Source organism: Pleurodeles waltl, chromosome 10 (assembly GCF_031143425.1).
Source record: "Pleurodeles waltl isolate 20211129_DDA chromosome 10, aPleWal1.hap1.20221129, whole genome shotgun sequence".
In the NCBI taxonomy this organism is placed as follows: Eukaryota; Metazoa; Chordata; class Amphibia; order Caudata; family Salamandridae; genus Pleurodeles; species Pleurodeles waltl.
Window position 1 is genome coordinate 74,404,845 of NC_090449.1, and position 15,814 is coordinate 74,420,658.

The 15,814-nt window shown below is 41.9% G+C and overlaps 1 protein-coding gene across 1 annotated transcript in view; it reads left to right on the forward strand.

Moving 5' to 3' along the window:
- PKD1 (polycystin 1, transient receptor potential channel interacting) overlaps nt 1–15,814 on the forward strand; it is a 372,995-nt gene that overhangs the window by 129,023 nt on the left and 228,158 nt on the right. The window contains exon 6 of the mRNA XM_069209747.1: nt 4,401–4,581. Coding sequence (XP_069065848.1) covers nt 4,401–4,581 — 181 coding nt within the window. The remainder of the gene's footprint in view (nt 1–4,400; nt 4,582–15,814) is intronic.

Consider the following 15,814-nt stretch of genomic DNA (forward strand, 5'->3'; position numbering starts at 1 on the left):
TCAAGCAGAAGACTGATTAAAAACACTAAGCTTGATTTGGAGTTAAGTGGTAACTGGAAGTCCCAAATGTCTGGAGCAGCTCCACTCTAGTAAAAGTGCTGTAGAGAAAATTAAGATGTTGTATTCTTTTTTAGGTGTAGAGTTTACTTTAGAAAGTGGATGATTTTTCCAGTAACAAATGAGCTCAAAATTATCCCAATTGTATTCTGCAAAGAAAGCTCTGCCTGGTCATGTTTTTACCTACCTTTCAAAGCTGTTGATCGTAAACTACCCCACGAATAGCTCAAGGTTAACAGCCAGGATGTCATGGTGCAATCTAAAACATTTAATGGGAGGATGATCCACTCTTAGGGATCATCCCTATTGAATACTGTCCTTCTAACTCAAGGCACACTTTTAAAGGTAGCAATCAGGGATGGAAAACTTTCTCTTCCTGCAAGAAGGCATGCTACCCCTGAGGTAACTATCTCATTTGCCTGCCTTGATTTACTTTATTTCCCCTGCTGCTACAACACTTGTCCACGCTGTGACTCTGAAGAGTTTGAAAGGATGTCTGGGTGTTTGGGAATGTTACTAAAATAACAAAATAAATATAAGATTACTGTACCCTCTATCCTTTCCCAGCGCACAAGTACCACCAAAGTGACATCATAACTGCATGCTTTTAGAAAAAATTAGCATGGAAGCATGCAAAGAATCTAACATGTCTAATATTCTGTTCCAGAAGACATACAATGATTTGATCTTGTGAACAGCAACATGTCTCACAATGCTACTAGCAGACATAAGGGCCCAGTTCTACAGTACAGCTGCCAAGATGGAACAAACTCTGATGCCTCTTTTGCTGTTAAAGCTTGCTGACAGATGGTGGGCAAAATTTCACCCTAGTGGGAACATAGGGATAGAAGTATAACAAGATACTTATGGAATATATTGTACACAACTCATACTTATGGAATATTTTGTATTCAACTCATACTGCATCACCTTTCATAGAAAACTGAATGTGAGAGGTTTATGTTTATGCTGATCCCAGCAGGTCAGTAGTAGCTGGAACCTAATGGTACGTCAGGAGTGTGGGTGTGGCAATTGGTAATGCACAGTTCAAACAATGCCGACCCACATTTGTTCTTGTCAGCACATTGTCGGAATCATCACACACCATCTGTTGTGTAGCTCACAGGTCACCCCAGCTTTGATGTTTGTGTTTTGTTTGCTGAGTCCAGTTCACCTTCACAGGTGACTGGTGTGATTGCTGGTGCACCAGACCAAGCATGTCAGCAGACTATACTGCTGTTATCATAGTTGAACACCAGTACTCTACAGGACAAGTGACCAATTTCTACTGCCAGGAGACTAAAAGCAAAAAACTGTATCAGTAGCTCGCAACAAAGTAAAATTTCTTCTGGTGGAGAATATATGAGATATGCATAATGGCAAGGAATGACCCTTCTGCAGGGATATCTCTGGGAAGCATAAAGTGGTTGGGCATTACAGGTGCATGTGCAGAAGATTTTAGATTAGAAAAGGCTTTAATCCAGTGTATGGTAAAGAGACTGATAATGATGATATGGAGTATGATATGAATGTTGTGGATTAATAAGATGAGAGTGCAATTAAAGATCCCAAATACTAATACAATCAAAGTTGAAGGTTTAGTAGAATCAGAAGCAAGATAAACTATCATATCAGAATACGTTTTTTAAATAACTATCAATGTCAAGCTGGCAGAGTATGGAGAAGCAAGAACTTAAATGTTTTTTATTTCATTGTTAGTATTGAATTTAAAAATAGTAAGCCAATGGCGATGTTTTACCTTGCTAAGAAGCGGGGCAACAATTTAAGCCTTAGTCCACTCAGCTGGCTTAGTTAGGAAATCAAGGCCAGGTGAAAGTTGTTTGGTTTAGCTACTACCTTAGGAGTGTTTCAGAGGCTGATGCTAAATATCTATGAAGCCATGCCGGATGTAAACTATTTTAAGGGTAACATTTTAGTCTAGGTGGTGACAGAAATGGAAGATGATTCTAGATTGACAGAGGTGCTAAAAATTATAAAAATAGGGTTTGAAGCTCATAACTAAAAGTTACAAATGGAAGATCAATAGTGTAACTTATTTAGGATACCCTGGAGATGACGAAGTGGCACAGCCAAGAAACATATTAATAGATATCAATTAAATGGTTATAGTCCTAGAGATAAAGACCAGTTGGGCATCTGTGTGTGATTATTGAAGTATTACTCGAAATTCACAGAACATTTCTTTTTTAAAAACTAACGGTATACCAGATCTATTGAAGATTTGTAGTAGGTTTGGGAAGTTTGAAAATTTGATTAAGAGATTGTGTATACCATCATGGTCACTAAGTGAAGTAGAAAGAGTTTTTTCAGTAGTTATGTGCAAAAAATTAGTGGTATCCTGGGCATTCAGATATTTTAAAACATATATATGGGACTTACCATGTAAAGAGTGTACTGATCATAAGCCTCCCATTAATTTGATGACAACAACGGTTTCATGATTAACCTCACCAAGGATATCAAGATGGTTAGCTAACTTACAAGAGCATAATTTCACAGTGGAATTTGTGTCCGGAAAAACTATTGTCAAGTAGATTGGATTTGAAGAATAAAATCAACAAGGGTGGAAAATAAAGATATGTGATGAAGAATTGGAAGGAGAGTAAGGTTGGGTAGTATCTTCAGAAAAGAAAATGGTGAAGTCAGTTAAGTAGAAGAATGGAAAAATGCTGTTTGGGAAGATAAATTGTTGCAAATGAATAGAGTTTTGTTAGGAACATGTTAGATAAGATAAGATTTAGCAGGTATGCCATTACCAAGAATGAGGATTGAGGGAATTTTGGAGAATTGGTTGAGATACCATATTTGTTCCTCTAAAAGAGCTGAGAATATATTTATTAACCGTAGTATTGTCATTTGCATCACAGCATGACCAGGAAGCGAATTACAGAGTTTTATTGGTGGCCAGAATACGAAAGCAAAGAGGTGCTCTGGCTAAGTATTGTGCCATATGTCAGACAAGTTATTAAGTAAATGAAATCAAAACTGACCTGTTCACACTGGTGCAATAACTAGAGGAAGCAAGGTCGAATGTGGTTACAGATTCATGGGATCGATTGATATAGATGTGGACATAATCACTTTATATTGGTATTGATAGGTTACCATTTAAAATGGGTAGAAGTTTAGTTCACCCATAAAGTGAAAGACTTTCAAGATAAAAAATATTGTAAATCAGAGCACGAAGAACAACTTGTATTTAATAATGGGGTACAATTATGCTCAGAAGAAATGTGCATGTGTCTTAAGGATAGTAATATTGAACACAAAAGGGCAGTGCTATACAATCTCTGAGCTAATGGGATTATAGAGAGAACAAATTGAGGTATTGAAGACAGGCTGCTGTTGTCCGGTGCAAAAACGTTTCAGTGGAAAGAAGTGGTAGAAGAAATGGTATGGAATGATATATGATATGGTATCTTACTAGCGACCACCCAATTACTGGTCAGAGGCATTTTGAAATATTTGGGGCAACTAATCCTCAGACTTACTTGTGGATCTGAAACAATATGACTTATAATAAGACAAATAAAAGGAAAATAACTGGGTGGAAGCAAATTTGAAAGTATTCAAAACACATTTTTGTAAAAAGGTTAAATACAGAAAAGGGACAGGTGGTAAAAATTAAGAACCCCAAGAATATTCATAAAAGTTATTCTGAGTATTCCAATCATAGTTGGAAGAAGTGCAGATACTTTGGTGGATGATTCAGGTGGAATAAAGGAAGGGTGATGATTAGTTGTTGGGATATTACTGGCAAGACTGGAGGGCGAAGTTGTGAAAGAGAATGGAAAGATGAAGTAGACAAACATACGAAAGGTGGTAAGGATGAGATGTTACCACACAAGAGGGAATGAATTAGAATGAGACATAGCCAAAGAAGTTGGACTAATATGTTCTGTATATCTTTAAGTTCCTGTTTTGGGGTTATCACCCTCATTTCACAGGTCATGAGCTAGTTTGCTTCTCATATATATAAATTGTATTAAAAGTCATTCTCCAAAAGGAGTGAGATGTGTTGTATGAAATGTCTGCTGGATTACCTTTCACATAATGTTGAACGTTCATGTTCATACTCTTCCTGGCAGGTCATTAATGGTTGGGACCTGAGGTAAAGAAGCTGCTGCCTGCCTGGAAGCTCTGTGTAATAATAACATATATTTTGTGGATTCTGTCAATATCAGAATGCAAAGCTCTGTGATGATACCGGAGCTAAAGATGAACATGATGGCTACTAGGTAGTGATCACTAAAATCTAACGGCGCATTATTCTGTATGAAGCAGGGGACCTCACAGTGATCTTTTGCTTTTCTTCTATCTAGCTGCTCCCACATGTCCTCCAGGTGGCACCTTTTTCTCTGGGAACAATTACTGCTACCGGCTCATCGTGGACAAGGCCGACTGGTTTGATGCTCAGCGCTTCTGCCAGAACAACGGCAATGGAGATCTGGCAGTGGTGGGCAGTCCAGAAGTCCAGAACTTCCTGATCTCTCACATTATCAGGTAAACTAGCACAGGCAGATGTCTGTCCACTTCTAGAGATCCTTTACATGCATTCAAGGGAGGAAGTTATCAACAAGGAATGGCATGAGATTCATAACTACTCCATATCCCTGGTATCCTCTTTCAGCCTTTCACCCCCATCACATTTTCTCCCCTTAATAGAAACACTTTAAAGGGGCCTCCAAAAGTTGAGAGGTGATGTTAGGCCCTTTGAGCCTCCCTGAAAGTCAGATTAGGCTCCAATTTAAGGCAATTCTAGAAAGCCCCCAAAAAGCCACTAAAAGCTGTGAAGTCTGATTGACTAGAGGAACAATAAAGCATATCCCTATTGTGTGGGCCAGAAGCAGAAATGTGTCCCTTTACCTAAAGCCACCACCCTATAGTGAATCTAATTGATAGCTGGAACATTTTCCTCGGTCTCCATTTAGAGGCCATGCTACTTTATGTTTGTCTTACAAGTGAAGTTGTCGTCCAGTGTGGTTGGTGCGGTCAAATGAGAAAAGGTATCTGAAAGCCAGTTGCATTCACAAGGCTGGTGGGGCTAAGCAGAACATTGGATAGGAAAGTGTGGGCTTTTGGAAAGTGGTTTAAACTTGTGTGAAGAGGTATCATTAGTGAAAGAAGGCGAGCAGGGGGTGTAAGCTGTAGTGTAGTGAGAAATTGTGACGTCTTTTGGAGGGAGTGTGAGGGAAGATGTTGTCTAGTGAGAGGAGCTAAAGTCACATGGCAAAATACTGGCAAAGGTGTAGTCTGCTGGAAAAGACATGGCCAACGGCAACCTGTTGTGCTCTTGTGAAGAAGGTGTGGCTACTGAGCCAAGAAGTGGTCTCATATGTAAAAGGTTCGGGTCACTTTCACGTCAAGGAAGCTGTGGTATGGTGGAAGTGTGTGGGTTACAGTTCGGTCAGAGTTTGGTCTAATGTTGGAAGGAGAGGTCAATTTAAAGGCATGGACTAGCAGAGAAAAGGTGTTGTCTTTAGAGGTGATGCAGTGTAGTAGAGGAAGGTGTGGTGGTGGAAAGTCTGGTGCAGTGGGTAAAGGTGAGTGTGTGTGATCATGTGGGTGGAGTTGATATCTAGTGGCTAGAAATTAGATGTATTGTTGTAAGGTGCATTTGGTTTTGTAGAAGTTATGGCTCAGCAAAGTGAGTAGTAGTCTAATGGTTATAAAAGTGGCTTAGTGAGGGATGGAAGGACCTAGTGGCAGGAAGGGTAACCGAGGGGTTAGAGTGTGGTTTTGAGTAGAATGGGTGCTCTAATAAAGCATGGTGTGGTCTATTGAAGGAGGAGTAGCTCAGTGGGGAAAATTATAACAGAGCAAGAGGAGTTGTTGTCTACCTGGGAAAGGTGTGACCTAGAGGTGACATACATGGGGTAATAAGGGAAGGTGCAGAAGCACATCTCACTGAATGCTAACTAAATGTTGACTGTCTGTGAGGAGATCTGCAGTCCTATATGGGGTGCAGTTGGAGCCCGGTAGGAAACAAAGAGCATAATGGTTGAACATGTGACCCATGTAATCTTCAATTACTTTGCCTAATCTTGCTATATGGTACTTACATGGTCTCAAGCTTTGCACGTTCTTTCCGAGGAGTTGTTCTCCTTTGTTTGCTCTAGGAACATTTTCTTCATTATTTTAGTCTACATCACTTCTACTGTGAAGATGGTTATTCAGTCAATACCTCTCTGTGATAATTTATTCCTTGATGTAAACTGGAATATCGTAGCCTGCCCTCCTAGAACCACATAACATGGTCTCATGTCAAGACCTCTAGGTCCAGGAGTAAGCTTCTACTGAATAAATTAATGTCTCTTGTGATGTGGTTGCTACCTTTAAAAACATTAATCTCTTTGCCACTTTCTTCCTCTTCTTTCTGACCTCCATTGTGTGGGTGTTTACAACCTGTAGATGGATATACAGCACAGTCGGCAGGGTTAAGTGGGAAGAGGTGTTGGTCTTGGGCAAAGATCTGTGGTATCTACAATGAGAGCACTGTCTTGTAAGTAACAGCTCTTATGGGAGACTTTGGAAGGGTCCTTGAAGGACTGTGCCGGCACTGCTTCCATTCATTGCACATTCAGTTTTTTGTTCTATATTAGCCAAGGAAGCCTCAGCTGCTAATGGCAACCAGAACAACAAATACAAACATTCACAACTCCAGCATAATCCTATTCCAGTTCTGCAGCTCAGTGCTCATTGTTTCTTCTTTAGAACTCGATTCTAGAGAGCTTTCTTATTTTGGCTCATCTCCGGATACCATGTGGTCCACCTCAAGCAGATGTTTTGCTCATGCAGGATGCACAACCATGATTCAACATCTCATTCAGATCATGCAAAATGTGTCCAAATGAGCTTTCACTTGGCAACAGGGACAGGGAACGCATCTTTTTAAAGATGTGGCTCTTGTAAGCGGACGGGGTCAGTGTAGGGTTGATGTTTTCCCCTTGGTCCAACAGTTAGTTCTTGTTAACACTGCAGATGCAGCTTTTGGCAGCTTGTGATGGAGATCTAGCCTATCAGTAGCTGGAGAAATCTGACCAGCTGTGCGTCATGTCCTCTTCCCAGCTGCCCCTCAGGATCTGACCTGGAAACGTCTTTAACTCAAAGGTACATTCTCCGTAATAGAGCTTCCAGAGAAAACATGCATGTTCTTTCTGGCAGATGTTTATTCCCTTCAGTTCAGGGTATCAAAGTGCTACATGTGATGCATTTATGTGCAATTCATCTCACCCTGTGTTTTGCTTAAATTGTGATGGTGATGGCAAGCGCCAGAAGATCTTTACAATAAACTTGTCCTCCATGTCCAAGATACTCTAGGGGTGAATATGCAACTTATAAATACACAGATTATGTTACTTTGCTTCCTGTGAATATTTCTCATCCTTTAGAGTGAAGACCAAGAAGTGTCTTAACAGGGCTGTGTCTCTCTTCTCTTCTCATTATTTCTATGTTCATTCAAAATGCTCTTCATGCATACACTAGACTACTGAGACCTCTCATAGGTCCCTGAAGAACTCCATGAGCTAGACACTGTGCAGAACTGCACTTACCCTACTATTTGGGGGTGGTCTTATGTGTGCCTCTTGATTGGCTGGCATGTGGAGTGCCAATGCACATTGTGCTTTCGTTTGCTCTGTCAGTGCATGGGCATGCAGATTCTTCTTTTGGAAAGAGGGCAAGTACCACCTCCATTGTAACATCCTACGTGTGGATGGTCTTCTTGGTGACAGAAGTAGGACAATATATAAGAGAAAAGAGATTTCCTTAATTTGTGTTGGGCTTTGTCCTCAGGCAAATAAAGAAGTACCCCCAGATGAATGTGTACTAGAGCAGGCATGCAGTATGTATTGCTGGAGTGACTTTATTACCTTTTCTGTAGCACCAAGATGTGTCCCTTGCATGATAAGTAGTCAATGTGACCATTTGCACAGGATGCACTGATTTTTAATACAATTACAGCCTGGATATATGGTTGAGTAGAGGTTAATTCTAAACAATTGACTTCTGCGTTGGAAGGCACCTGTCCAAGTCCAGGTGCATTGCATCTGTCCTCAGCTGAAATGATTACAAAGGCCAGGAAGAGGCAGAAAACAAGTAGGAATTGCATCACAAAAAGGAAACTTAAAATACAATCAACATACACATACAAGTTCAGACATAAGCACACATGTCCCACATGACCGCACATCAAACATATCCCACCTTTATGATTGTACTCTTGAATATCGAGTACAAGAAAATTGTGGCATACTAATATCGTGGTCAAACTATTGAAGGACGAAATATTGAATAGCAAGTGCTCAGAGGGAGGTATAGATTACTATTCTTAACTCCACATCATGTACATTAAATATATATATATATACATATATCATCAAGTTACATATTTCAAGTAAGGTACAGAAAATCTATACATATTTACCTTTCAATATTTTGTCCCTCAATGTTTTGTCCACAATATTTGTGATACCACGATATTCTGGACTCACTATTCAGGAGCCACACCGACCTTTACAAAGTAAAGAACAAATAAAATTAAAGATCACAGTAAAATAAATCTTACTTCTGGACCTAGTATGTTCACAATGATAAATTCGGTAGAACATCCATGAAATATACTGTTATTTTACCACACCATGGAAATATGAGCACTACATCAGTGAGCCTCTGTCCCATGTACTCTACTACTAGATTAATGGACTCATTACGACGCTGGGGGTCATCAGCCGCCAGCCTCGCTTTAGCGGTCTTACCGCCGTAGGAGCTGGCGGTAAAGACCGCCTCATCACAAGTTGTGGGGTTTGGCAGAAGCCAAACCTCCACAACGCCGCCTGGCCCGCTGGTGTGGTCACACCGATGGGGTTGGGGGTGATGACCCTGCAGGCCGGATTACTAGGCTGCAGACTGGCAGGCTTTCCGTGGCGGTCACTCCGCCACGAAAACCCTGGCGGAAATGCACCCGGCGACAGGAATCCCCATTCCTGTCGCTGGCACACAGACCCCCACACGTCCACACACATGCACCCACACATGGCCACACTCTTACAAACATGCACCCCACTCACCCACACACTCGCTACAAACACACCCAATCACTTGGAGACACACACTGAAACACGCATTCACGCACTTACATACACTCAGCCACATCCATGCAAACGTGCACACAAACACCCCCATTCACACACACACACCCACACAAACATTCACATTCAATCGCATACAAGCACACATTCACAACCCCCTCTGCATACTCGCACTCATACTATACCCCCTCCGCATACTCGCACTCACACTACTCCCCCTCTGAATACTCGCACTCATACTACACCCCCTCCACATACTTGCACTCATACTACACCCCTCTGCATATTCGCACTCATACTACATCCTCCTCCCCCTCTGCATACTCGCACTCACACACGCAGACATGCACACACAGACACCCCGCTGCACCGCATACACACACCCACAAACACCCACAAACCATACACATCCATTCACACACCCACACTCGTACTCACACATATGCACCCCCCTCATTCGCACACTTGCACACAGGCACCCCCACTCACCTGCTCACAAACATGCACTCAATACACCCCCGTTTGCACACATACACACACTCATACACCCCAATTCCAAAACATACATGCACTCATACACCCCCATTCGCACACATGCATGCACTCATACACCCCCATTCGCACACATACATGCACACACCACACACATGCACCCTCCACTCCCCACCCTTCCCTTTCGGACGATCACCTTACCTTTTCCAGCGAGCTGGTCATCTGGGAGGGAATGGGTCCTGGCGGTTTTACACCGCCAGCACCACCACGCCAGCAAGACTCTGCCGAACCGTATTACGGCGTCTCGCTGCTGGCGATGCACCCTCCTCTTTAACATCGGACTTCTACCCATAAATGGGCGGAAGTCCTGCAACGACTCCAAATATGTCAGTCAGCAGACCGCCAGCACTGGCGGTCTGCTGGCTGCAGCGGCTTCAGCAGTCTTTGAAAAAGATCACCAAAGTCGTAATGAGGGCCTCAGTGTTGCACACAATATCCCTGTGTTCAAATTTTGGTTCCCCGCCCTTCCTACTGCAAGCATCAATATCATTATACAATTATCATGCTTCACATCTGAAATTTCAAGAGTTCTATTGATTCTTTCATCCTTATGTTCCTCATCTTTGGGACTATTGCTTACTTTAAGGGAAAAACGTCAACATCTTCCATTTTCTACCATCTTGGACATGTACAGATCTGCCCCTCACATCCACTACTCTTTTAAGAGCAGATTTGATTTTTTTCAGATTTTTTCCTACTCTCTTTACTTTTTCTTACATTATGTCTATAGTCATACATCATAATATTCTTTGATTGTTTTCTGTCTTTATTTCTCTCTGATATTTATCTCTTGTATTATATCATATTTGCTATAATGTCTTGATGTGTAATTTAACCATCAAATCTAGCCACATTTTGGATACTGATTTACATTAATAGAAACGGTGTCACCCAAGTGTATGGGTGCAGTGCGCTATGACCATAGCATTGATTTGATAGTTTAATTAACTCATGCCTGCCATGGAATTGACAATTGAGATTAGTGTTTGAGCACACAGTTTGGTCGTTCCTCCAGGCTATTATATTGATGATGGTAAAAGGAGGCAGTCGAGCGTTCTGTTCAATATCACATCTTTTATGAAGTCAGTTATGGCCTTTGAGGTGTAGTGTTCCTCATTATCATTCAAAAGAGTTGACGGCTATCCTTCTGTGGCATTCATCGACATACAGGGATTTTTCTAAAGGATATTTTTCTGATGAAGAAGAAACAAAGTTAACAAGTGCAGATTGCACACATTCTTTCAATGTACAAATGTGTAAATGTACTCATGCGTAAGTACATATGTTTTCAACAAGCATAGGTACATACATTTCCAGTGGCATAAATGGAATTCACAAAAGAATACTTCTTAAAACAATCAAGTTTTGTATGAATTGCAAAAATGTTGAAAATTCACTGCAAACAGAACAAAACCTAGGGGGTGAAATGTTCAACTTTAAAAAAAAAAATCCATTAATATTATGTTTATCGTGGTGACCTTGACTGTTCATTCATCCACAAGTGTGGATGATGCTTTCTCTGTTCGGGGTGATGGCAATTTTTTATATTGTAGTGTTGTTTCTAGATCCTCTTGTATTATTGCTACAAAACTAAATCAGAAGAAGGGGTCCTGTGTTTGAAGAACAAAGTTGGTAGCAAATTACCCCTCTTACAAGATTCTCACTATTCCAGGTGCTACTTTTGGTGGTGTATTTATTCCTTATAGCCACCATATAACCACTGAAAGCTTAACAATGCAGTCTGTAGTAAATGACAACAGTGGTAATATTCGCTGTTAGACAGCAAACCACGTAGTTTTATGCTTTTTAGTACCTAAAGCAGCACTATTTTGCAAGGAATGGGACCCTGTGGCTACCAAAATCCCCTTTGACTACCGCCATACCTGACTGACACATTAGTAGCAGACGCCAAGGGCATGCGTAAATTGTACAAGCCTTAGACAAGTTAATCGGATTTGTCAAAACATAGTCTCCCCAATACTGCCCTTATCTCCTTCATAACAATAGACATGTCCTTAGCTGGGACTTAATTGCACAGTAGCTAGACATATTCTAAAGACACCCCTTAACTCATCTACTTCTAAATCTGCAAGGAGGGTTGACTTTCCCATTGGACCCTATTTTCTATAAGGGACCTGCACCACTGTCATAAGGACAAAAACACGACACCATTTTTGTAATGTTTGACTGTAGCTATTAGATGATGCACACCACGTTCATAAAAATAAATTGATTCTGCCATTCCCTCTCACACCCCACACCCCTTCGTACCCCACGGCAGCTTGCATGACAGTATCTCACAGTCAATAATATCTACCTGCAAATATATTACACCCACTGCATAGCATACCACTAAAACATTGAGGAAAGTATAACCTTTGTATTCTTAATTATTATTCTTAACTTCTCATCTACTTACCTGGTGAAGTAGTAATGAAGTTGCTGTGGTGCCATGCAGTACAGTGCATGCAGTATGCTAGTAGTATACCCCTATGAGGTCTCTTTTCCAGAGTTACACTCCATCCAAAGCAGGGACAGCTTTTTCATTATTACATCAGCCGGTGCCACACTCTTCGCTTTGCATCGCCGATTAGAGCATATGAGCACCTCCGCTCACCATTGGATGGTCCACACCGCCAATATTGGAACAGCCTGTGTCCGCCCTTGTCTTTGCCAGTAGGGTTATATTGCATGATTGCCCACTCTACTCTTGGGATGTTCAGCACATTTTGAACTATCCATGGCCCATCCTATCCTTGGGTGGACTTATACCTTCACACATTTAGGGTAGCACATGCTTTATTGTATTCCTCCCACCCACCCGCCATACGTAAGCTGTTTTTAAATGTCTCCACTGCTACAGAATATTGAAGTTGACACTGTCTTTTGCCACCAACTATTAGGGTCTCTTTCAGCTTTAGCTACAGTTTTACTATCTGGTACTTTCTGCTACTAAGAGAACAAGCTTGTAAATGAAGTAATGGTGTTAAAATAGGCAGATGGGTCAATGTAATATGCAGCACAAAGACCTCTTCACATTGTGGTGCCTCCGTCATTGGCCATGAATCTCTCAATATTTCACCAGTTCAGTCTCCCCCCGGAATCACCCTAACATGGCACACACATCCCAAAATCACCCTATGGTTCCATACATCAACAGCAACGAATTAAATAACAAAGAATTCATAAAGTTATTAACAGGAGGTTAACTGTTCTCCAGAATAATCTTGGAGAAATATCTTTCCATATGTTGTCCCTCCTGAGCATGCAAACTTTAGCAGCTGTGCGCCTTGTAAAAGGATGACATCACTCTGGAAAGCTCTAGGCAACGTCTGGACAGCAGCTAGACGCCGTCTCTAGCTTTTGGCTCTTTTAGTTTCACATGACAAGCCCCACCACCGTGTCTCAGATGATCTAATAGCAGTTTTAAACTGGGGGTGGGAGGATGAATAATCCAGGTCTATTTTGAAACCGACAATCCAGATCATTTTTGAAGCTGACAATTTCCTGACCACTTTGCTTCAAAAGTGCTTGCCTATTTTCCATCAGAATTTGTAGCTCATAGGCGGTCTGTGCCTCTCGGCCACACATCATGAACGAATAGCAAGAACGGATAGCTGCACAAATGTAACCACATGCGTCTAGATTTTGGCCAAATGCCGGTAGTTAAAACCAATACACAACAAAAAAATGCATAGTATAAACCATATTTCCAGAATCATAGAGTGTAATATGCTTCTTATTATCATTCATGGGGTGGGGGGAGAAGCTGCATCGTCAGCTTCTTATACATATGTAGTTTGTATCAAATGCACAGAGTGTAGTTTGCTGTTTATTACCTTTGCTGAGTGTGGGGAGGGACAATGACTCATGAGACGTGAAGCCTTGAGATGGTCATGCTACTTCTTCTATCCCTCAAAATGCTAATAATAAGCATTTTACACTCTGTGCTTCTGGATAAATGCCATGGGCAAAGCCTTAATGGAGTAATGATGTCACTTCCCTGCCTCAATAATGGTAATAAATAAAATACTATACTCTGCACATCTGCATACAAGGTCCATGTATGCCATGGTATTTCTGCATTGTTACTTGTTTAAACAAAAGGTATTTACAAAACAACGATGCAAGCAGTTAACTTTGTGCAGAATAGTAACATCTCATTGAAGACACCATCTGTCAAGAAATTGTTACATGGAGAGTTTGGCTGCCTTGGAAAAAATGTAGGAGGTAAAATAGCTCTGACCTGGGGTTCTGAAGCCCAATAATTATCCTGCTGAGAGACTGCCATCCTAGACTCTGGATGATGCTGCAGTGGGTTCCCCGTAAGAGTCTGGAAAGCTTTTGGAGCTGTCTGTGGACTGCTGGGGTTAACAGTAGAGAAGCATGGTAAGATATGCAGCTCAGGCCTAGCTATCATGGCCTACCTAAGGTAGGCGCCCATGTGGCACCGGCCCTCACTTGAAGGAACTTGCACTTGGTGCTACTTCTCCCTTGGATTATAGGAGGTGATGGTTGGCAGAGCCATCCCCGCGGCTTAGGTGGGTCTTGGCTTTGAGCAGGACCGCCTCCATTGTGGCCTTGAAGGCCCATTTAGTGCTGCTGGATACTTCCCCATGAGAAACACCTTGTCGTAAGAGGGGGAAGAAAGCTGATGGGCCTAGCCATCCCTCCCCTGGAAAAAAGTGACCCGGGGAGCTGCAGCGCCACATGAGCCCCGTAGATCAGCTGCTCCACGTAGATGATGGGATTCCCCCGATCCCTTCAAAGAGCATGGAACTGGTGACAAGCTGTTAGTGAACTGATGCCATAGTAAAAGATCATCCCAGAGTGAGGTTGGCAGGAGGGGCCACCGCTAAGTAATGTAGAGTCCAGGTGTATAAAATGGATCAGCTGACTGATGACTTGAGTGTGACACATCTTTGCTTACTGGATGGGGCGGTCAGCTAGGGGAGAGACTGTTAATTTTAACCACTCTTCCTGAGGGTTGATCTATTGAGGGTGCTCAGCCATCCCTGTCTGTGAGCTGCTCCTGGTATGCTATCATAGAGCAAACCTAGATGGGGAGCAATGGAGCACTGTGCCGTGATGCTGGCGAGGGAGGTAATTAGAAATAATGTACAATGGGATGACCAAAGTAGGTGCACAATGATCTTACCATTGCAAAATTTACAGCATTACCAATGACCATGTGAATGATTTTAATATATATTGAAATATAAATGCATCCCATAAGAATATCAAGAAAACGTTGCATTGGTCCTCCCATAGCAGGCGGAGTTTGAAAAAGTTTGAAAAAGGGAGGGTGGTGTTTCTTCTGCATTTGTCCAAGATCAGTAATGGCCGGTAGGAGCCTTGACAGTGATTTGTCTCAGAACAAGAATCCCTTATTGAGACACTGCTCCCAGAAGAAGAACTTGGTGTGCCTGCTTTCAGGTGTGTTACCACTGGACTCCTGCTATTGTGTTTGAGCAAACTTCTGTCTGAATAACCATTAGATGAATGGGTCAGAAGGAAGCTGCACCTTTTCCACCTGTGATTTCTATTTCTAAGCCAGATGTGCACCTACATACTTTATGCATTGTTTACATGAATTCTTAGGGACACTCATAAAACAAGGTTTGGCAGTCTTCTAGAAAATTGTGATAAAAATGGGTCTGACACCTGCCAGTGAAGTGTCAGCTGACATTGGTGCCTTAAGACACAGATGAGATGATAATGTCCTACTCTATGGAGCCTACTAAAATGTAAGGTACACATAAAAGAGGTGAGGCATGATTAGGAACTCCCAGCCTGGAGGAGCGCCTACTAACCCAAAGCACAAAGATACAGTGGATGAGAGGCATTTCCATGTCCCTGCTAAAAGTATTGCAACACACGTCCTACAGGTCCAGGCTTATGAGGCTACTTTGTGCCCTCAAACCTATAGTATTATTTGGGGGGGGGTTGTAAGTGGAGCTGCTGCCCTGCAGAGCTCACATGGACACTAGTCATATGTTTACAAGGGATAGAAAAGAGCTTTATACCCTGCAGTGCATACAATAGGATAAGTCACAGTGATACATGCAGTGGGAATTAGCATCCTCCCATGCAGA